General features: G+C 36.4%; 1 protein-coding gene across 1 annotated transcript in view; it reads right to left on the reverse strand.

The window, feature by feature from the left end:
* Positions 1-3,276: 3,276 nt before the first annotated feature.
* KHDRBS3 (KH RNA binding domain containing, signal transduction associated 3) overlaps positions 3,277-24,640 on the reverse strand; it is a gene marked incomplete at its 3' end in the record, with an annotated part of 98,470 nt that continues 77,106 nt past the window's right edge. Inside the window, exons 7-9 of the mRNA XM_082014971.1 lie at positions 22,296-22,378; positions 6,643-6,701; positions 3,277-3,368 (exon numbers count right to left, since the gene is read on the reverse strand). Of these exons, the coding sequence (XP_081871097.1) occupies positions 3,277-3,368; positions 6,643-6,701; positions 22,296-22,378 (234 nt within the window). The remainder of the gene's footprint in view (positions 3,369-6,642; positions 6,702-22,295; positions 22,379-24,640) is intronic.

A 24,640-nucleotide genomic window follows, 5' to 3' on the forward strand; every position in this document is an offset into this window, starting at 1 on the left:
ATACAACTTTTTTTTTTTTTTAAGAGGCATGAAAACACATCTTCCTAGGAGAAATAAAAGGTATCAATGTAGAGCACTGGAATAAGGAAGACTTACGGATTTAAATTTCATACCACTAATATGGTCAATGTACGCATGCTTTCTTAGACGTATCAGATTTAGATCTTGCAACTCATTAAAAATGGTTAACTTTTCCACCGAGGTGGGCCACAGCTCCGTAATGGGGGCACCATATGGCCACAGACTACTCCATCTTTTCAAAGGCACATCTGGCACATGATCAAAACAGCCACTCCTGACCACAGGATGAGTCTGCTCTTAGTCAGGAGGGGAATTTTCTTTTAATTTACTCAAGTGACCTGCAACATCCAGTCACATTAACACCCTGTCACACAACGGTGCACCCAAACAGCCTCTGCATGATTTGACAGGGATACACTTTTTTCCTCTGCAAGGGGAACCTGGAACAATTTACGGGTTTATAGGACTTCAGGACAGAGCAGCAGAGAAGTGGTACAAACGCATGCGGATACATTCATCCTCCATACAGGAGGCACTAAGGAAAGATGGCATAAAAAAACGAGTGGGATAAATATTACAGAAGGTTGAATTCACTTCTTATCTTATAGCAAGGATGGCTAGCAGACATTTCAGTTTAAACCCATCAAGTTTCATCGTATATTTAATATAAAGCTTCATATTTCCGAATGAAAACTTGTTGTGACATGTAATTCATCATATTACGTTGTTTAAGATGTGAACAAAAATAGAATTTTGGCCAATTCCATTATAAGTATTTTAAAGAAATATTTATATGCTCATTTTTTCCATAGCAGTTCTAGCAGCTGGTATTAAATCTTTGCCCTTTGAGCCTCAGAGGGCAGAAAGCTTCTCCAAGCTCTCCTAACCTTAAAAGGGTCCTTTAGCTTTAAATCTTTAAAATACTCTCAAAATTGTTCTAAAGCTATTTTGCATGTACAAAAAGTTCCTTTAGCCTGTGACAGCAGTCTCTGAAATTTACTGTGGTACACAGAGGCAGTGCAATGCATGCAGTATTTCACAGAGCTCTATTTATCTAATTCCTGTCAACTAAAGGCACTGAGATCATGAGGTTAGCAGGACGAATTACCATTCCAAGTAGGAAATAATGAAAAAATGTGTTCTATTTAAAATATACAAAATCTGAACATAAATACAGTTAAATTGTTTCTTACTTTATACATTGTATTCACCAGAAAAAGTTTAGCTAGCTATTCTTCAGCTAATGTTTTTCAATGGACTTGTTCTCCTTCATTTGTGCCAAAAAAACAGTCTGCTCCTTGTGCATAAATGCTTAACTTAGAAAATCATTCTACAAAATGCTTTCTTCAGCTTTGGAAAACCATTTTAGACATGTCTGATGACCACATTAGAGTTTTAAATTCCCTTTTGAACACTACTAGCATAAAAATGTATTCGTTTTCTTTCACCTTCCTCTGTCCAATGAAGTACTTGGTTGGTTGAAATGTCAAAGCTATGTATAGCTTCCAATAAACAAACAGCCAGAGGACACTGTCCATACAGTGGGACAGTTTAATGTCCTCTTTAATGATGACTTTTCCCACCAGAATTGACCACAGCCGATGATTTTTGTTAGTCTCCAGCAAAATATATTTACAATATATACACAGTGTATGTATTTACACTTCATACACAGTATATATTGTGTATAAAGAACTAAGAATAAAGAATTAAGGACCTGATTGAAAGCTCCATTACTTATCTAATAATTTCACAGATGAATAAAGATACCTACCAAAGCATCAGAAGGTTAAAGGTTTTTGTTCTCTTGGCTGTCCAAGGAGGTGGGTTTCCTGACAAAAGAAAAAAAAAAAAGATTTTTACTAAATTTCAAAGACTTTTTATTAAAAACTAAAGAAAACAATGTAAATAAAACTATAATTAATAGAAACTTAAAGATTAACAAAAAGCTTTAGATAACATTTGTAATGTTTAAGTTACTACAATTTATGGAAAAATAACATATTACAAACTATTGGTTATGAGGTTTTACAGTTGTTTAATAGGGAATAGTTTGTCCAAATTTAACTAGCTAAGCTGAGGCTTTTTAGATTACTAACACAAATTAAACGTTTTAAAATGAGAATTTAGGTGTCCTCAAAGTCTTTCCTACATTCTAAAATGAAACTTTCTAAGTTGTAGCCTCCCTGTTTTTATTGTTATATTAAGATAAATTAAGTGAGATTAAAATCTTATTTGATTTATTTACCTTTGCAAATGAAGACCGTTTTAAGGGTTACACATCCTCTGTCTCTGACGAAAGCGACCTCAATTAGTCAAGTCAGAAAGTCTTTAAAAGCTTTGTGTTTATTGCTTCCAGCACGGAGCGAGGTGGTCATTAACGTGCCAAAATTCTCATAAAAATTCCAAAGTTGCACTAGTGAAAAAATGCTCAACAAGATGAAAACTAGTCACATCTTTTTCAGAAAATTCATTAGCTATTTTAAACCATTTTTAACAAAAGTATTTTGATTTAGTGTGGCACTCAAGCAGATCCATACCATTTGGATACTTTAAACAGCATTTATGTCTACTGTGAGTATATATACATTTAGTTTTATACCATTTTTTTAAAGAAGTTGCGCAAGGTTTAATATGAGCCTTTTATGCTGATCACTGTTATACATTTCTCCCTGTTTACTACTATTTATGAAGTTTTATTATAAGATAAAGAATAAAATTAATCTCACACACACTGATTTTCTTTCAAAAGTTTATTTAGTATCAAGCAAGGGCAAAACTTTGCTTAACACTACAGAACATTTCAAGACTCGAGTTACAAAATACCACATTATTTGCATTTGTAATTTGCTTCCCTTTTTACGCATGTTTGCAAAGAGAAAATCTAGCAAATGGCTGAAAATAAAAACTAAAAACTAAATTGTTGAAAACCTTTAAAATAAAAGGTTACGCTTATGTTAAAAGAATGGACTAACATATTTAGTAAACCTATTTTTTGTTTAACACTAGTTAATCAAATGTTATTTTTTTGATCACCTATTTTTTCAAATACAGTTTGGAAATAACAAAGTTCCTTGTTTTACATATCCTTCTGTTCAGGTTGTTCTTTCAGCAAAATATTTTAAGTTCAGTCCATCCATTCAGGTTTTTATGCACTTTGATTTAATAAAAAGGGATTGTTCATAGAAAAAAATTACTTTGAACAGTATACAGGACTGGTGGAGATTGGATATTTCACAACATCAGACAGTACAATCAGTATCTCGCATATGGCTGGTCTCTGTAGACGCCTTTTGTTGTCCTTGCAGAAGGTGCCTTGTGTCTTGAGTTGGTCCATTCTTCTTGCCCTACAAGAAGGGAAAATATAGTTAGACACCTTCTAATGTTCTCAGACACTGTACTTATATTTTTCCTTATTTAATTGTGAATTACATAGCAACATTTTATTTACTGAAACCAAGGTGTACAAAGTGAAGTCTAACAACCAAAAAATCCAGGTACAACACATCTCTATGAGCTACTGTAGAATGCTTTTTCAGCACATAACAGCAGGGAGTGTGACAGGCTAACGGCAAAAATATTTAGGGCTCTGGCATTCAACCGGACCTCTTGTTGCAAATACACAGAAACGTCAGCTATAGTAGCAGACCTACAAATAATTACGCTAGGATGAAACGAATGGAGGATATGAATTATGTATAAGCAAATAGCTACCCTCAAAAATAAGCTTCTTTGCATCAGTACCAATTTAGGCTTAATTCAAATATGCAATCCAATAGTGAAAAGCCTCAACTATCACTACAAACACCTGTGGCTTCAAACAACCATGGGGCAATATTCAATTTCACTATAAACACGATTCCTCTAGACCACAAGAAATAGGAAGGCAGATTATAAAAAAAACTAAAAGGGCAAGTGAAGTTGCTTGTTTGAATTCTGACAACAAAATAAGTTTTGGAAAAACTTGTGCTATACTTAGTGCTTCATAATCCTACCACACTAGCGGTAATAAATCTTACCAAAAAGTATCAAAGTATTGTCTTAAGTGAGTCAGACCTACTGTGCCAGGCATTTACAAGAGGAAAACACAGGACCAAATGCAGAGTATAATGAAACAGTACTTAGTTACACTTTAATTAAGTAAACACACAGAGTACCATATCACCCCCAAGGTGAAGAAAAACAGAAAAAAGCAAAAAACAAAACACACCTAAAACACTGTATGTGCTTCCATATCTAACTGTGAAGAACTGCCCTGCCCTAGGCAGACAGGTGTCCAAGTGAACCAAAACCAGAAACTAAGGGTAGAATCCAAATGTATGGTTAACCTAAAATGTAGGCATCACTTGACCTTTCTAGTCCATTTCAGAAAAAATAAAAATCAAAGTCAACAGTCAAAGAAGCCCTGAACTTTGAATGGTCACTTGCTAATTTCAGATACCTACCTAAGTAGGTATCTGAAATTAGGTGACAAGAATCCCATAAGTCAAGGGTCCATTTTCACAATCTCTTCATAGAAGTATCATCCAAGCTACTTTATTTTTAAAAATTTAGATGGTTGTCTGCAGAGCCTAGGTTATATATCATACCTAGGTGGTCAGAACATTTGCCTAGGAGGTAAAAGGAACAAGTTCAAATTTGGTTTAAGGCTGAAAGAATTAAACTTGTACCTCAGGCAAGTTCCACAGGAATCTGATAACAGAACAACATATATGAAAAGCAATCTTTGTGCTGCTTCATCACACAGAAATCAAGGCTTATATTAAGCAGGAAAAGAACCCTAGCTTAACAGTAAAGGCAGCTGGCTGAGGAGTAAGAATTAAAAATATCCCAGCTTTTAAGCACCACTGCAAGTAACTGTTTAAGTGTAAAAAGTCTTGTTCACAACTTAAGGGCAATATTTGGTCCTTCTCAAGCAGTTGGTCAGATCAGTAGGGTAAAGAGTCGCCTTTATCAGTTTTCATTTTAGTGCCATTTAGGTCTCTGAATCCTAAAAATACTGATATTCTTCCTACAGCCTCTGGACTGGCACCCGAGCTTCTCAGAGGGGGAAAGTTCAGGTACTTTCTGAGAATCTGTGTTTCCTCCTGGCCAGCACTAGGCAACGATCTGCTCACTATGCAGTCTTACGAATTTTAGTTTGAGGTACCTAATGTTCTTTACATACTGTAAGGATGATTATTAGTATCTAGTTCTGCATTTAAGGATTTACTTGAGGGTCAGCTAGTTAAGAAATAAAGTGTATAAGTGTAAAAACTTCAGTGGCTGTAACCCATAATCATTCTTCAAGATATTTATAGTCATCCTCTCAACTTGAGTAAATACATCAATTAGTATTCTGAGTGGCTGTGCTTTGATAAACAGAAAACCGATTTTAAATGCAAAGCAATGAAAAATCCATATTTTGAACCTTAAATACTGCAATCCACATTTTTTTCCCCAGTCAACTATCTACATTAAGGAGTTTCATACTCCTCTCCCCCCCCACCCCACTTTGAATTCATGAAATAGTCTTAGAAATATCAGGCTTATAATGGCAAACAGTTTATTTTAATGCTGAAATGAAGATTTAAGCTATATATCTATCAACACCAATGGAAAGTGCTGGGGGACAGAGGAATTTCAAGTGACTTGTTGATGAACTGACTTTCCTCTTAAGCAAAATAATTAAAGCAGACAACAATTGTGTATTAGGTGCATTTATCACAACTTAGCTGAGGTAATTTTAGTTTTCAGCAGGAAGCACTTCCAAGTGGAGTTCAAGAAATACACCACAGAAAATTTTAAGTAGAGCTCTAAAAATCACTGAAGCATCAGTTACCCAGAATCACAACTCTTTTACAGTAGTTACTAACAATCCTCAAACATTTGAGATTTGTGATCTAGATTCTATTTCTCTGATCTCTAGCCAGAGATTTAACATTTATCCCTTAAGCAAAGGTGCCTTTTAACATGCTTTATGCGTCTAATCTGTAACAGATTTCTTTAATTAAACCTGTCACTACTACTCTTCTAGCTTAAAAAAGTGATCTTTACCACTGGCATATGTTTTTTTTGCTTCATTACGCATTGTTTTGTCTCCATGAGTAACCCATTGCCCTCATGTCTATTAGCTACCTAAAGTACTTTCATAACCTTTACATAATGACTCCCTGCTTGATTTCACAAGACTGATGCATGAAAATGAACTAATACAAAAAGACCATACAAGTCTAATACGCACTCAATTAGGCCCTGAGTCAGCTGAGAACTTTTACCTTGTACCATGTTCCAATGCCAGTTGTGCCACACTAGAAGCATTTGCTTTCAGCTGCAAACAGCTCCTGAAAAAAGGTCTTACACCCCCATTTTTTTTCCTTAAATTTCATCAAATGTGACATGAAAAGGGTACTTGCAACATGATTTGGATTTTTTTATGTCTTTGATTTTAGTTTCACATGACTGTTAGCTAACATACACAGAAGCCTCTTTTGGTCTTTTTCTCAATAAGCACTTGAGGAGCTCTGTGACAGTGGAGTCCCTGAACAGCTGTTATCCACTGCAGAACTGAAGCCTGCCTTATGGAAATTCTCCGTAGATGATATATACTACTGTAGCCTTTCAGCTCATAAAGCTACTCACCGTATGAGTCGTATGTTTCTTCACTCAGTCCATGGCCATAGTCATAGTAGTCTGCTCCACTGAACAGGAGAAAGGAAGTAGGAAGAATAAGAACAAGAAATAGAGCAGTTACATTTTAAGAAGCAATGCTTATCATTACACGTCCTACCTTTGAAAAGAAAAAAGCTCAAAGCATATAGACATCCCCTAAGGTAAGAAAGGTAAGCATTTATGTGACAATGACAACTTAGGTCCTGTTTGTTCATGAATTAAAGGTGAAAAAAACATTTACTTTCATTTAGGATTTATTTTCATCACTGAGCCCCTGGTTCACAGTGTAAATGCAGATGTGTAAATTCTGTATTTAAAGTTATATTTGGGAAGGTTGAAGATCTTACAAGTGCCAATGAAAGAAGAGTAGGTGGTGTTGGTACTGAACCAATTCATTTGTCATATAAACTTCTTTTCATTACCTACTGTTACCTAGTATTTTGCCTTTGCACCTTTGAATTCACTGATAAAAATACAATAAAGGACAAGCAACTTGCTGATCTGAGGGTTATACAGTTGCTATGTGTGTACAAGTTCCAGTGCCTTCAAAACACCACAGATGTACACACATGTAAATCCTACCATTATAATAGGCAGGTAAGAAATGACGATAGGAACTAAGTTAAAAGCAGAAATCTGCAGTTGTTAGGATTCAGAAGTATGTATGAATACCAAAAGCATGGCCTAAAACAGTCTTCCATTTTCCTTTCTTTTTATATTAAGATCACTGAATGGAAACTGAAAAACAAGTCTCATTACATTCTACTTCTCCATTATGCTTTCATATTTCATGTAGTGTATAGCTATGTATAGTCTTTTTACATAGTTGACAGAACAAAAGTCTATTAGACATGTTTGTAGGACATCAAAAGCAAGACTCAATTGTTTCTTTCCTTTTCTTTCTAACAGCCAAAACCAGGGTTGATGATATTTGGAAAATACAAACTGATGCTACCAAGTCATTACCTTCTAAATAAGAAGGAAAAAAAAAATAAATCACAAATGTATGATCACTAGCATACTAATATTGACAAAATGTTTCTAATCTTAGATTGATTGCTAACAAAATAAACAGAAAGAAAAAGCAATTTATTGCCTTAACATGAATTAGCAGGTAAAGCATTTATATAAAACAAATAACATCACTGACACACAAATAACTGACACAAGACAAAGATCATTTGTTGTGTTTAGGTTGTTTGTGTTTTAGGTGTGTTTAACTAGTTTTAAATCCTATGAAACAATCCAGGCCAGAAATAATACAATGTGTTGAAATGCATATCTAAAAAGTGTGGATGAGTATGTTGTTGCTAGTATGAGGCTTCCTTAACAAAAACTTAACCAGAATGCACTATGAAGACCCACAAAAAAGTATCTGCATACAACATAAATGTCGTCTAAGGTTTGTCAGTCCATGTGACAATGACCTCAGAATAACAAGGGCAAAGTTTGAAGCTTAACAAATAACAATTTTGCCCTGCAGCAGCCAGTGATAGGACAGTATTTATTCTGACAACCAACTTAAAACTGACATTCACTATCCTTCCGCACAGTACTTGGTTATTTATTTTAAGGCTGTCATCAAGTTTAGAATCCTATAGCAGCTGAGCCCTATCCCCATATCTGTCAATCCTGTCAGAATGACTTTTGCAGGGTTTCATTTCAGAGTTCTAAAATTTCTATTAAAGAAAAAATTACTCATTTTACAGCGTGTAAGCCACAAAATGAGTAAATATCAGAAAAGGAAAAAATAATCTTTACTGAAAGTAAATCATTACCCATCTTTATTAACAGACAAACCATTCAAAATTAATAATCTGTCCAAAAGTACAAGTTATAATGGGAAGTTGCCTAGTGCAATTCAATCCTCTCTGACTGCTTTCATTTCTGCTCTCCAAACAACGCCAACACTGTCAATTCAACTGTATGTTAAACAAATGCAAAACTTCAGATACGACAACTCGAAGACTATGACCCAAAGAAAAGGGTGTGTGTACACACAAATGGCTGTAAGGAATTCTGGGTAAAAAAGAAAACTTAAAAAGATTATTTTTTGTTTCACCTGTAACAGTCTGAATAGCCCATGGAATTCACAACCAAGACCAAAGATAACTGAGGTTTGTTTTTTTCTAGAGGAACTACAGAAAATTCTACTACTGTATATGAAGTTACAGCTTACAGAACTGTATTTTTTTTTTTCCAAAGCAATCACCTGATTAAAGGAAACCTAGTTAAAGGAACCTGCAATACCAAAGTTCTAAACTGATTGTTTGAACTCCTTCACTGAGATAGCGGAGGTCAATTCTGTTGTGAGGAATTAAGTAGCGATATTAATGAATTTTTCCTCTGGACAGAAGGCATGATGTCAATTTTTGTTTTAAAAGCATCCTTGACAATTATACTTTTTTATACAGGTTCTATGGCATCTTAGCATGCTAACTGAAGACTATTCAAACTCTACTTCTCCTTAATGGACTTATTCTGCAAGGGAATCCCTTTTCTTCCTATTCCTTTCATTTTGTCTCATAGAAAGGAGAACGAAACCAAGAACAGGTTCATTTTCTTCTTTACCTCATGTGCCTCCCTCCTTCCAGAACAAGGGAAAAACATGCCATGAGTTGCTTTGAGTTCCTATGTTTTCAGATGTGAAATGTCTTCCTGAGGCAATTTTCTTCAATTTTCTTTTCTTAACTTTTCCTTACTTCTCCAGGTGTCTACTTTGTAGATGGTAACTGCATTACATGGTATAGTCAGCTGAGTTGAAGCATCTTCCTAACCGTCAAGTAAACAGGACAAGTGCAATCAACACTGGAGTATCAGCTGTGACTGAGGTCTTTTTGTACATAGACAGCCCTTACTTGTAACACCTCATATTTAACATCTTTTGTATTCCCATTCCAGCAAAATGTGTTTGGGCTGAGAAGAGAGAAGACAGAGATGGAAAAGAAAAAGTGCTTTGATTTTCCGTGTCAACATAAAAACCTGGAACCACCTAATGGTATGAAAGGATTAGCAAGCAGCAATAAACTTAAGTACGTAGTTTCTAATTGCTAAGGGCTGGGCATTAATCCTCAATACTTAAAGAAAGTGTGAAATGAGGCTTAAGTAGTTTAGATGAAGCCAGGGGGAAGTACCTGTGTTCTCTGTTCAAGAAACAGCCTGAGATAGAGAATAGCAACCTCAGATTTCAGCACTGCATCCTTGATGAAGTAAAACCTTAGAAAAGCTTTTTTTATCTAGTGAAACAGAGGACTGGGAAGCTTCCTGCCGTTCTTCTAGAAGCACTGTGCTGTGAGAAGTATCTTAGAATACTTTAATTTAGAGGTATTCAACATAAGCTTTCAAAGGTCTTATGGAATATGGCCTGAATTTCTCAGGCTTTCCTGCTAAGCTGATTGTTTCTGAAAATATCTTGATGAACCATAATAGAAGAACAAATCTTTATATAACTGCTCTTGACATGATGGTTAAGTCTTAACGAACTCTTACATTTTAGACTACATTAACTGCTAGCTTATTCTGTCTAGAGATGTTCGTATATTCTCTTGGGACAGATACCAACAGAATGGTAAGAGTTTCAATCTAACTCTCATGAAGATCTCAGAATAGGTCATTAGGCTATTTTTGGGACAATCCTAAAACAGGCATGTCAACGGCACAATCTAAGTGTTCTATAGTATTTCCAAAAAACGCATAAAGGCAGTCAAAATACATTGTGATTAATGAATGTGATTGCCATAGCCCTTTAGATTTGATACAGCATCCTTTAGAATCAGCATTATGCCATTGCTTTGTTTGAAACAAATGTAGTACGTCAGGGAGCCTGACTGCTAAGGGGAGAGGAAAAGGTCTCAGATTGAAAGCTTCTAGTTTAATGGAAAAGCCCAGACTTAAGCATTGACAAGCCTGGTTACTGGGTTTAAACACTAAGTTAACAGAAACTTGCTTCATCTTCAGTGATGAAGAACAGCCTTTGCAAACAGTTCAGCTTCTTGTAATGCTCACCAGGATAAAACAGAAAAAATTCTGCTTTTTCTTTTGCACATTGGTATCACAAGTAACTTTGGGACTGATCACTTTAGACAGAAGCTAGGACAGTTTCAGAAAGTGATGGAAACAAAACCTTCTAAACACAAAGGTTTCCTTTTGTGGTAAGAGTAGCTCCACAAGTATCACCTTTGTCATTCTACACAGAGGTCACACAGAACAGCAAAGCAGAAAGAACAAACAAGGAACTCTAGCAATAGGTCTTATATGATAGACTGTATTGGGTTTGCATGGCAAGGTTTTGGTAGCCCAGGGGCTGCAGGTGTGGCAGGACCTGTGGCCCCATGGGGAGAGAAGCCCAGGCTGGAGCAGGTTTGCTGGCAGGACTTGCAACCCCATGGGGGATCCATGCTGGAACAGTCTGTTCCTGAAGGATGGCACCCCATGGCAGGGACCCAAGCTGGAGCAGTTCCTGAAGAACTGCAGCCTGTGGGAAGCACTCACAGTGGAGAAGTTCAAGGAGGACTGTCTCCCATGGGAGGGACCCCACACTGGAGCAGGAGAAGAGTGTGAGGAGTCCTCCTCCTTGAAGAGGGAGCAGAGACAACATGTGATGACCTGACCACAACCCCCATTCCCCATGCCCCTGAGCTGCTTGGGAGGGAGGGGGTAGAGAAATCAGGAGTGATGTTGAGTTTGGGAAGAAGGAAGGGGTGGGCGGAAGGTGTTTTAAAATTTGGTTTTAGTTGTCATTATCCTACTCTGATTTTAATTGGCAATAAATTAAATTAATTTCCCAAGTCAAGTCTGTTTTGCCCATGACAGTAATTGCTGACTGATCTTCCCCTGTCCTTATCTTGCCCCACAAGCTTTTTGTTGTATTTTCTCTCCCCTGTCCAGCTGAGGAGGGGAGTGTTAGAACAGCTTTGGTGGGCACCTGGCATCCAGCCAGGGTCAACCCAGCACATAGACTCTGACCGATATGATCACATCTGAACAAAACTTTTCCACAAGGACAAGATTCTTTCTATCATTCCTACCAGATCTTCATGCTCAGCTGCTTCTGATATCAAAAAGCATCTGTCAACAGTAAACAGGAAGAGTGTCCCAAATGTTATTGTCAAGACAATCACTGTAGCAAAACTTCTCATAACCCCATAATTGTCCTGAAAATTGAGTACCTGTTCTTAATGCTTCTGTGGATCACTAGAACACCATATTCTGTAACTGAGCTAACATCAGGATAACAAACCCAGGATATCAAGAAGAGATTCACATCTTTTCTTGCATCTTGCAGATAGATTTTTGTTTAACGCCCAATTCTGCCACTTCTTAGAAGAAGTTTCTTTGGTACATACTCTCATCCTGCATCTCAGTTTATGTCTGTAAAACAGATAATGATCTCACAAAGCAACTGAGACCTATATGTGAAAGCTGTATCATTTTTCTGTATTTTATAAAATCTTCCTTAACTTATATCCCATTGTACTCTCATATGGATAATACAAATAGCAATACTATTACCTATAATCCTAAAAGATGACCAGAGTGCCCCCTCAAGGATTGCCTTAGCTATCACTACTTAGAAATTACTTTTTATGGCAGAAGTTGTAATAAGTTTTACTTCTTAAGAACAGTGAAATGCCCTCCAAGGCATCTACATTCTGGTGCTACCTACCAGGCACAGACCTATACAGATTTTCCCAAAGCTAACAGTTCAACTATCTGAAACATACAGTCACTTGCTGTCTATGAACTCATTCAGTATTCTGTCCCCCTCTCTCCACACTCGTGTCCCATGTCTTAAAATGGGGAAGGTAAATGGCAAGTAGCAGAGGTGACCGAAGCACACTAATAAGGCTTCTTCTCAGGAACAGCAACACAACTACAGCTTTACCTTGAAACTATGAATAGAATACATCAACAATTCATTCCTAAACACAAAAGTGCTAAGTAAAATGTCAAAAATTCACTACAAACAAGAAAGCACCAGAAAGTCAGCAGGAAAACTAAAAACTCAGGCTGACTAAATACTAAAATTTTACTTTGGCCTGTGAATTAGAACCAAGCCCCAGCCATCCCCACAATACATTTTTCTGGTTCACACGGCAGCTTGGGGGAAGCAAACTAGACTGCGCTCAGAGGAAACTAAACAGGAAGCCTTAAACTACCCAAGTGTGTACCAAATGTGTTCCAACTGCTAAATGGGAACAGAGATGTGAACCAACATGAATATTAACATTGGCAAAGGATGTGTTTTCTTCCCTTTCCCTCCAGACGAGACTACTTAGGACAGTGGAAGCAGCAGAGAATAATGAAGATCTGACAGGTATCAGTCAAAATCTTTAGACTATCCAGTGCCATACTGGAAAGAGCTGTGGCTATTATTCCATCTAATCCTTGGTTATTCCTCTTGAATCCTGCATAAGATGCTGGTAGAGATCTGAGATGATACTAGCCACAGACCGGAGTACAAGACAACACTGTCTTTAATATATCCTCATCCACAAAAACTGCACAGATGGTATGTCACCATTCTGTCATTAGAAATACTACTCAGTAAGATATACAACATACCTTCTTGTTTTTCTAATTTACTGAAGTGTCCTGATTTCAGCTGGGATAGAATTAATTTTCTTCCTGATAGCTGGTTTAGTGCTGTGTTTTACATTTAGGATGAGAACAATGTTGATAAAACACTGATGTTTTAGTTGTTGCCAAGTAGTGCTTACACCAAGTCAAGGACCTTTCAGCTTCTCATGTCCTGCCAGCAAGAAGCTGGGAGGGGACACAGCCAGGACAGCTGACCCGAACTGGCCGAAGGGATATTCCATACCATAAGATGTCATGCTCAGTTTATAAAACCGGAGGGAGTTGGCCAGGGGGGCTGCAGCTTGGGAACTGGCTGGGCATCAGTCAGCAAGTGGTGAGCAATTGTATTGTGCATCACTTATTTTGGATATTCTTTTATCTTTTTTTTTCACTTCCCTTGCTGTTCTATTAAACTGTCTTTATCTCAAACCCACAAGTTCTACTTTTTCTGCCCTCGATTCTCCTCCCCGTCCCAGTGATGAGCGAGCAAGCGGCTGCATGGTGCGTAGTTGCCAGCTGGAGTTAAACCACAACATGAAGGAACAGTACAACTTTCATCAGTTTCCTATAAATTTGATATCCTTACTCAGTTGACACTGAAGAGCACGAGAGAAAAAATATCATTCCATTATATATATCATTCAAAAATAACTGAAGTGCCATCAAGGAAGGTATTTTGTTAAAGAGATTGTATTTAGCTGTTTTCAGGGCTGCACAATCATAAGCATCTGACAGATCTTAAAGTAATTTATTACAATCTTTGAGATCTTTCCAGTGGTTCTCTAATGCCCCTTACACAGGCAGGGCTTGAGCCTTGCCTCTGCAAGTACAATAAGGCAGACCTCTTCCTCTTGTGTTAAAGATAATTCAATCCACGTAACTGCTAAGACTTGTTTGCTGAGCTTATGTGGGCTCTACTACTTTTATCAACATATATGTTCCAAGCACATTGCACCTGACAATTACACCACGATAAACCTCAAATTCTGATGGTTACTAAACTGTATTTTTCATTGTCTGTCAACTGAAGGATGCCAAAATTGTGCTTAAAAGTCCAATTTACAGCTCCCAGTATTTCTTCTAAAATAAAATACAAGGAGAAGAAACATGTAAGACCATTTTGAAGTTTTCCTGCAACCATCTCCCATTTCTAAAGTTGCCCAATTAAATATATATTTCCTCACTAATGGAAAGAAGCACTATTTTCCTCCCCTTGAAAGCAACCAAATACTACAGGATAGTCTAAGAGAAAAGGTTGCAATTTTCGATTACTGCTAGTAAGCAGACATGCAACGTTGACTTGTTAACCAGCAAAATAGCGTCAAATCTACAAAAACATGTTCTGTGACAAAAATACATTCTGAAGGGACGAAGCCTGATTTCTCATGCCTCCTTCATTCAACTAATAGACATTGGCTTCCAAAAAAGTGTAAGTTTCCATTGAAGTTCCTTTCCACCCTACACTAGAGAAAATAAATCTTCTCTACATAATTCTTCACTTTCTACTGCAGGCATGAATTTATGATGCTGCCCTTTCTCTAGCCAGACAAACTATGCAGTCTTTCTTCCTTATCGTGGTATCTCTTAATGAAACCAGTAGAAAGTTTATTATGTAAGACATTTGAAAAGTTATTTCTGAATTAGTAACTTCAACTTGTAAGATGTGGAAGCCTGATTATCTAAGTTCTGTCTCCAAAGACAATATACCTTGCGGCACTGCTGCAGCACCCTGCTGAGGCCTCGCAACAGGATACTCCCCTTTCTCTTTGTTACTCCCATCATCCAAGCTTAAACTACTTTTTTTTAAAAACATACTGCAATTAAATCGAAGTTCTCATATAATTAAGATACTTTTAATACCGCAAATTACCCTTAACAACTACAATATAGCATTTAATATTTCAAAAATATTCACCATTAATGAGTTTTTCCTTCTATTAAGGACTTCTGAAAAGATCTTATTTGACCTACCCATTTCTCATGTTTTCACCTGTGTAATCAGTCAAGGAAAAAATCCTAAATCCTACCAAATACTCAGCCTCTTATAATTATATTGCGGTAATTCAAGCACCCAGTTTAAGATGCTGTACAATCACCTGAGTAAAATTAAACCAATCACACAAAATGAGTAATCTCATTTTATGAAATAATTTCTTTTGTGGTCCTCAAAAAGTTTCACGTTACTATTTGTACTACTATAACACACCTACGTTGTCTCCAACGTATTTTTAAATGCATTTTCACTTGTTTTCTAAACACTGAGGAGTATTTCTAGTTAAGTTTAATAGCAAAGCCATAAAGAAAACCCAAATAATTTTTTGTATCTAAAGCATTTTACTGAGTGTAATTAGTACAAATTGAAAGTATTCCTAACATTTCTTAAATAGTGAAATAATCAACTAATGTCAAAGGATTTTAAATCCTTTAAATCAAAGGATTTTAAAAACCTTTTCCAATTTCATGAGTGCAGCATGTGATATACTTCTGTTAAGATTGATCTTTTCTTTAAAGATCTAAAACTTTAAAGTTTTTTCCATCATTAAACTTGAATTGCCTTAGTCTTATTCCCATTTACTGATGTTTCAGACCAGATTTCTGTAAACCTGTTTAAAAAAAAAATTCAATCACATACGCTAGACTCACAAAAATATCTGTGCTATTGAAGCACTTCAGAATATTTTACCTTGTCACATTTTAACAGGTAACAAAAAAGGAAAACAATCTATCTAAACATGAAGAACTACATCTGAAAAACTGCAGAAAATAATCTCTTCCAATCATAGGAGGGTAAAAATTTAAGCAGGAAACCACATGGCAGGGATTTTCCAGTAAAAGATACATTAACTTGTTTATGCTAACACTTTTGAGGCTTTATTTGCACAGAATTATAACCTCCAGTAAGCTCATACATACCAGGTGTTCGTAAGCAACAATTGCAAAGCTCTAGCCATTTGCACTATCCCCAGAAATCAAGCTGCTGTGGATTGACTTGATTTATAAGTCAGAGCATGAAATACAAACAGCTACTAGCATTAAAATCCAGAGAATTACATCTTGAAAAGCTACAGTAACAGACACTGTTTTGCATATAATGCATATTTATACACACTGCACGATTGCTGACAAACTTAACAACGTAAATTTAAAACACTGAGCACCACAAACAAAATGTTAGCAGTTAACTTTCAAATGCCAGTAGCAACACCTCCATAAGCCAATTTCAAATCCATACACTCGGCCCTTTATGGAAATCCTCCTCTTACAAACAGTGATGTTGTCAACTTTTGCACGACTGCTGAGCACAGGTTCATAATACACCCGAAAATTTGATTTCCTAGTGGAAAGTGAGGAGGGTCTTGCCAAGAACTACATATAGGCATCAGCTTCTCTCAAAACTAAGGTGCCTCTGGAGTGGCATGAAATCAGGGATTTAGAGATTTTCAGGATTTTAGCAAACCAATTCAGCTGTATTATTTAGGCATCAGTTGAACAATGGCCACTGTTGGATTTCAAGGTGGTTTCTAGTCCTCTTTTTAACCCGATATCCAGTTTCTTAGTTCTTAACTACCACAAACTATGAAACACAAACTTCCTCAAGCCTTTCAAGCAACAGGGTCTTCGTGCAAGGTCTTCCCTACTTTGAATAAATTTTATGTCTTGAATCAGTCACTGTTGAAACGAACAGTAAAGAATAAGGCCTCACCGGATGGCACTCATAAATCTGAGCTTTTAACATGCTTAGGAATTACCACATGGGCGGTTATCTTTTTATGCTTTTAGACAAATAGTTTAAAATAAAGCTGCAGCATGTACTTCTCACTTCCCAAGACATTAACCAATAAACAGCGTGAACTAGAGGCACTGAATAAACAAAGGTATAGAAAAGCGAATTTGCCAATTCCTTCAATTCAGATTAGCTTGACTGGATGGCTCTACGGTTTACAGGCATCTGAATGTATCACGTTCTGGTATGATTTGAAATGGTAGCAACTATTGTTAGATATGCAAAAGCAGCAACTGGGAAACACTGTTCAAGCCAATGGCACAACAGTTGCTGCCGAGCGAAATCTAGAGCATTAACAGGCAAGTGTGGAAACCAGGAAACCATAGACAACGCCAGCAATTACGCCAAGTCCTAATCTTCCCCTTTTATATCAGTGTTTAGATTAAATTCTGCGACAGAGCGAAGGTGAGATCACCCTCATCGAAGACCAAAACCAGGTGTAAAATTAAGTTATATTTAAGCATCGAATGACTACATTACTACATGAATGACTTATTCTTGCCCCTAAACAGACACAGGCATATAGTTACACAAACTACTCCTTTTCTAGTTGAGATTGCTGATGTCTGCCATAGCTAAACAATGAAGCTAGACAGAAGCTTCAAGATTTAAATGCTAGCAGAGAAGCCTAAAGAAGTTATTTGAAACTTCGGAGTGCAATGAAGCAGACAGATTGGGTTCTCCACATTTTTTGTACTACAGTAACTGTGTTAGCCATTCCCTCTTGATAGTAAACTTAAAAGCACACAGTAAACCTTTAATGCTGTTGGAGAGGTAACAAACTCAGCCCCCTTTCTCAGGAACCTCATCACATAATCTGAATTTTAGTAACAAACCTCATTCTCTGGCATGTTAAGTCTCTGCAGCATCTGTCACTGCTATGAATGGTTGATCATAAGTACCTCTGTAGTCATCTCAATGCTATTAAGCAGATGGCAGCGCTAAATCCGAATGATGTAGTACATCTCCCTGGTGGACTTTGTTTCCATACACTACCATTATTCTACAATTCCTCAGTGATAAATCTTATGTATTCTAGAGAACATTAAACAGTGAACTGACAGTGCCAATTGATTTATTAGCATCCATTTCCCTTTGCCCTACTATAGTCTTCACAAACACTTGTGCAGATCATGTATGGAGCCACTAAGGGACAAAAGCACTTTTGCTCAATTTGAAACATATTTCAGAGATTTAAAATAAATTATTTCTTCATGCTGAAAATGTTAAGAGTGATCTACAAATTTAAATGAAGACTGAACTAAATACTTCTGCTTCCTCCACAATATTCTTCTCTGAATTTTCATAACAAAATTGTTCTGGCGTTAACATCAGGCCATTAAAACACCCACTACTTTTCGCAATAAATCCAAGTAAAGGATTACAGTTCTAGATAGATTTGGGGAAGATCTTTAAGAGCCAGCTAGGTCTTGTAAGCAAGCATACATATGTGCTAGTGAGGGTTGCTGACACATCTACAGGCATCTGACATGAGAAATTATCAGCACCGGCAGTCCCATGAGTGTGGTGTTTCACACTTGTCATTCACATTCTACCATAAGATGGCAAAAAAGTTTTTGGCATACAACTGCACATGTTAAACGACTACATACATACATAGAAGAAATTTTATGAAGGAATTCGGGACTGCATAACATGAAATCTGCTCTGCATGACAGAGAAACATTCAGCCTAGTCTTGGTGCTCTCCTTGGCTAGGCGTTGAGTATCAACCATAAATGATCACAGCTTTTGACAGTGTTCGTTATGCTCTATTAAGGTAAAACTGTCTTGGCTGCTTTACATGTTTGTTAGCCTTTGATGTTCAGAAATTGAAAAATATTTTGTTAAATTAATTTTGTTATAAAAAACCCAAAACATTCTAATACTGAATAGCCCAGTTGATTAACTATCCCTCCCAGTTTATACTGGTAAAAATATCCTCTAACAATCCTCTGCAAAAAAATGTGTATAATTTAGTCACATCTCTTCTAAAAATGAGTCAAGGTACCTAGTAAAGCTCAGTACAGCTCCAAAAGATATTTGAAGTCTTTTTGACCATAAAAAAAAATTCTGTTAAAAGACATCCTGAAGCACTATCTGGGGCTTTGTTGCACAAACAACTGTGGATAAGAAAATATTTTAAAAGGAAAACTATTTTTTTATAGGATTACAGGGCATTAAGATAGATGAGAACTTGGAGAAAACTGATGTTTCTTTCCCTATTAGTGCTGTGACAGGTTTTAACTAAAGCTTCAGATTGCCAAATACAAACAAGGATACAGTATCACACAATGTCAAATAAAATGCCATTAAACTTTTAAACACACATGATTTGATAGGAGCAAGCAGTCAGGTTATAGAAAGGAAGAATTGTTTGTAGAGGCATGCAAACTCAACTACCATAATGCACACATAAATATGCAGTATGCTATTCTTCATATCTGAACTATTCATATCACCCATCCTAGTCCATCTCAGATTTGCCCATTTCTGGAAAACACACTAGAAATGTCAAAATTAAAAGCAATGAAGGAGAGCCATACGGTGTTGTACTGAATGGTCAAATTTGGAGAACTTACATCTTTAACAGAAGAATCACTAAAATAAGCAAAAACTTTAAAAACAAGTATTTCAACTGTCTCCACTGTATGACACATGTACATTGTACACAGTGTACACACACTTGTGAACGTTACCCAAGTCTGATGAGGTGCAGGAAGAGGGTTCATATACTGAGAAACCACTGCGAATAATTTAATGAGCAAACTCATCTTTTCAGTTTCCTAGCTATTTGTCAAATTTCCTCTTTAATACACAAAATCATTAATATCAGTCTTCCAGAGACATTAATATCAGAAGACATACTAGAAATACTATTATTTTTTGAGTAATAAAACTTACAAAAGAAAAGAGGAAGAGTTATTTATACATGATGCATTTTAAACATGTGAATGCCCTCTATGCTCAAATGTATTTTCTTTCCATGCTTCGTGCAGGCAAAATATGAAGAATGAGGTAAGGCTGAACTATGAAAACAATACACTTTTCACTAATTTCCTTCACAGTAAGCACACAGTAATGCACCTAAATATGATAAGTATCTCTTAGTGGTTACAAAATGACATTTTTGCAATATGGGCTACTACTTGATATTCAGATTAAAGATAGGAATGCTGCTCTAGGTAGCTCAGATGGCTGTTTATAGTTATTACTTTTTGCCTGCCAATAGAATCCTAAAAATCTTTTTGCCAAGCCAGAATATATGCCAGAAAATGAGTGTCGACACGCCGTGAGAAACGTACAAGTGAATCATTTCTTGTTTCCTTTTACTATGAAGCACTTACTAAAATTAGGGGAAAAAGATGAAGTAATCATTCAGAAGCTAATGAATTTAAAAAAAAATCTAACAGTATATGTATTGTGAAACTACAGGCAAAATACAAAGCAGAGCAATCATTTTATGAAGTATCTCCTGTCAGACTGGGCTGAACATGTGCATATATTACAACTAAGAATATTTTATATATTCTGATGTATTAGTCCTTTACAAAAGCAATTTAATTTCTTGGGAAATTTGCTTTTTGCTAGTTTTAGTTCAAAGGAAAAAATCTTAGTGAAAATGCTCTTGGCATGGAAAAAATATCAAATCCAAGTAATGTTTAGTTTTGGCTCAGGCAAATGACTTTGTAATGAAGTCCAAATGTTTGTGTGCAATAAACCCATTTACCAACACTAGAAGCCATAAAACAGAACAGAATTACCAACATAAAAGTTGAGGACTATTTTGATAATCTTCTTTCTGGGAAAAAAATCCATTACAGCAGCTGCTCTCTAAATGTAACATCCTACAGAGCCTCATGTTTTGAAGGTCCTACACTGCTGGTTTCTTAAGTCGTATTATTTTCATCTATTTTCAGTAGCTTACAAGCCTCTGTAGGAGCCAAGTACCAGACACAAAGGTATTTTCATTCTGTTAGTTCTCAACAGTAATGACACTTGAACTTTCCACTAAGTTTTTTCACATTGACTGAATTGCTGGACACAGGAAAACATTCATTTGTACAACAAAATTTAAATTGGGTGTGTCAACACTACAGCAAAGCAGATGTCAGGTGCAAACAGCTTTAACTTTGCTGTGAACAGTTCTGTACTATTTCAGACAAGGCTATGTTATAAAAGAAGGGTCTTAAATATTTAGAAGGTAAAACAGTCCGATCAGTACCTAGTTATCAACATCACAATATCCACCAATATGTCCCTTTCCTACTGTCACATTCTTCCCAGAGAGCAAGGTCTGAAGCTCTAATCACCCCAAATAACCAAAGCAGTAATGCAGAACTACAACATTTGATCTTATTTTGCCATTTTCTCATTTTCAACCATTTGAAGTTTATTGCCAATAAAAGAAATTCTCAATAACATTACAAAATCTACTACTGTTGAAACTATGAATGTCTGGTCTAAGAGAAAAAAAGAGTGAGAATAAATTACAACTCAGTAAAAGGTGCACAGAAGGTCCCTTCCAGATCTGCACATTAGTAGTACCTAATAGTGGGGGCAATCAGTCATTAGTTCAAACTACCAACCAACACAAGTAGTTTGTACTTCATACCATTTTTCCCATCATTAGGATACATTAATATTCCCGGTAACTCCTGGAGATTTCAGATAGTGACTCTTTTGAAGAAAGCAAAATTTTAAGAAAATAAACAAGTGCTTAAAAATAGTGTTGGGAATGAAGTGGGGGAAGGAACACAAATGGCAAGAGATTCAAATTTGTCACAAAGACAATTACACAAAGGAGTAAAACTAAAGGGTGTACTTTTTTTACAGCCAAATAAAGGTAAAATACTGAAATATAACCATGTTTAAGTAGTAAGAAAATGCAACAGCTCTATGTTTCAGATTATTTAATATGTCTTATAAAGTTTTTTTCTTCCTTTCCCCATCCTCCCTCCCCCAAAATGATTCAGAATTAAATCTTCCTGAGTTTCCTTAACTTTTAAAAACTTTGATTTATTATTTGTCATCAGTAAAACTTTATTTCAAGTTCTCACTTCTATTTCTTTTCAACCACTCAGTTAACTTGACTTTCACATTTACATGCTACTAGAGACAAATAACACTGGGTATTATTTCTAATAAGCCTCTTATAATATTTTTGCTGTCTAAGATGAAATTGAAAAAATCTTTAAGTAAATCTAACTTTCCAACCATAGAATATTTCAAATGTAGTTACAGCACATCTGGAGACTTACCTTTGTGCTTGAGTGGTATAGCTGTTATCATAGGAATCATAGCTTTGTTCATCATAAGCAGTTCCATAACCATCATCATACTCCTGAAATGATATAAACGAAAGGTAATATTAACTGTAAGCACACTCCAGAAACGAAGTAGTAACCTAGTTCTAAATATGAAAGACAATACTCTCCTGAAACGCATATATGACAGACATACACCATGAAATGGCAAAATCTTAGAGACTTTCATTTAGGAGGTCATACACACCTAAGACTATAATTACTTTAAAGGTGTTTTGAACTACTGGCAATGTGCTTTGAAAAAGATTTTTTTTTATTTAACACTGGCTTGTGCAGAGACAGTGCAAATGCTTCATGTCTCTGTGTACCTGAATCTGAGATGAGCTACTGATGTTCAAGAGAGTTCTGGGAAGCATCTCAGGAATCCAAACATCTGAATAAATATTGTACAACTGACTTAGGCAGCTGACGTGTTTCTGGACAATAAATTCAATATTCTACATAGACTACTGACGGGAAAAAATTCGTTAGAGGTAAGACTAGTAAGATGGTTTTACTTTGAATGCCCTCTGTATCCTCATCAACCACTGCGAGTTCAGCATCCATTAAGAAACTAGAGGTAAGGATTTCTTACTCCTCCCACATTATGCACACTATTTAAGTATATGCTGTAGTAACACTCTTCCCAAAATAGTACGGGGTTTAAACACCAAGTTGAACAAACCACGAACTCCAGCTACAAGCCATACAGAAGTTTAAGCTACAAACAAGTGACAAAGATGCTGTGTTTTCCCAGAGAAGGATGAACTACAGAAATGCAAAGAACTGTCACCAATTTATTGTTTCATCCAATAATAAACCTGAGCTAAACACATGAAAAGTAGAAAGGGCACCTCCCATTGTACCGATTCCTAGAAATCCTAATATCCAAATAGGCCAGAGACCTTGATGGATATTTAGGGGTCCCTTGTCCATTTTTGCCAGATGAGAATGACCTAATGAGAAGACGTTTGGAAGCTACAGGGATCCAAAGAAATGAAAATCAGGCATCATCTTACATACGGTGTTTTCTGAATAAGCATGTATCAAACCCTAGCAACATAAGGATAAATTCTCATGAAAGAACAAATTCTTTCCCAGAAAAAGGAACCTTTAAGAACAGGTTGCCCAGAGAGGTGGTAGATGCCCCATCCTTGGAAACATTCCAGGTCAGGTTGGATGGGGCTCTTAGCAACCCAATCCAGTTGCAGATGTTCCTGCTCGCGGCAGGGGGGTTGGACTAGATGACCTTTGGAGATCCTTTCCAACTCAAACTATTCTGTGATTCTATAACAATCTTTTAGCAATGGCTAAACAAAACTGACTACCAGTATTAATTAGGTAGGGATGACAAATGATCAACTGTCCAACTCTAGTACAAAAAACATCTCCACTGATTGGAATCTGACAGTTTTCTAGACATTGTAAGGAAAGCTTTCTACAGTGGAAGACAATGACATCCTCGAAACAAATAGGAAGTTGTGAATTTGCTAAGAGTTTTTAGCATTTCTTCAGTCCCTTGAAATTGCTTATATGGAAAACCAGGCAATCTGCACATCAATACTGCTTCACCCCCACTAGATCAGTGAACATGATTGTTTCCCAGCAGTGATTAGTAGAAGGGTGTCTATGAATAATTGCAGGCACAAATGACTGACAGCCTATTCAAAGGTCTGGAAGAAAAGAGGATTATTCCAATTGTCTGTTGCAAACAAGGATTCTTCCAATTGTTTTCTCCTTCAGTAATTCATTGTCCTGAAACTAAAAGTTAAAATAGAATCTTAGCTTGTTCTTTGCCCATCTGATATGGATTTTTCTTGATAAGCCACACACTAAACCACTGCTGCCTGGCAGTTATTACGAACAAGTAGTTTGTTACTTATTGATGCAATACACAGACATCTGTTAACAACAGAGACATTGATCAACAGCAGAAGCTGGCTGAGCCAACTTACTCTGTTCCAGAACATTTACATGGCATTTGGTCTCTTTTCACAGCATCTCCTAACTGTGCACCAGCCATCCCTAAGAGGGACTCCTAAACTTCAAACCGTGCACACCCAGCAGTGACAACAAATGAAAGCAGAGTACTGAAATTAACCTTTTAACATGTTAGGGAATCTTTGTCACCAAGGAATTTTTGGAGAGTTCTTAAGCAATCAGTCCTACTCGCATTTATGTTAACCATTTTACTAAAAAAAAGAGATCGTGAAAGAAGAGGGGAAAACAGACTACTCAAGTTACGGTGTATCCATGACTTCTTGAAGACGAAGAAGCAAAGTGAATTTGTAATAGGAAGA

Source organism: Phaethon aethereus, assembly GCF_964289735.1.
Source record: "Phaethon aethereus genome assembly, chromosome: 2".
Taxonomy (NCBI): Eukaryota; Metazoa; Chordata; class Aves; order Phaethontiformes; family Phaethontidae; genus Phaethon; species Phaethon aethereus.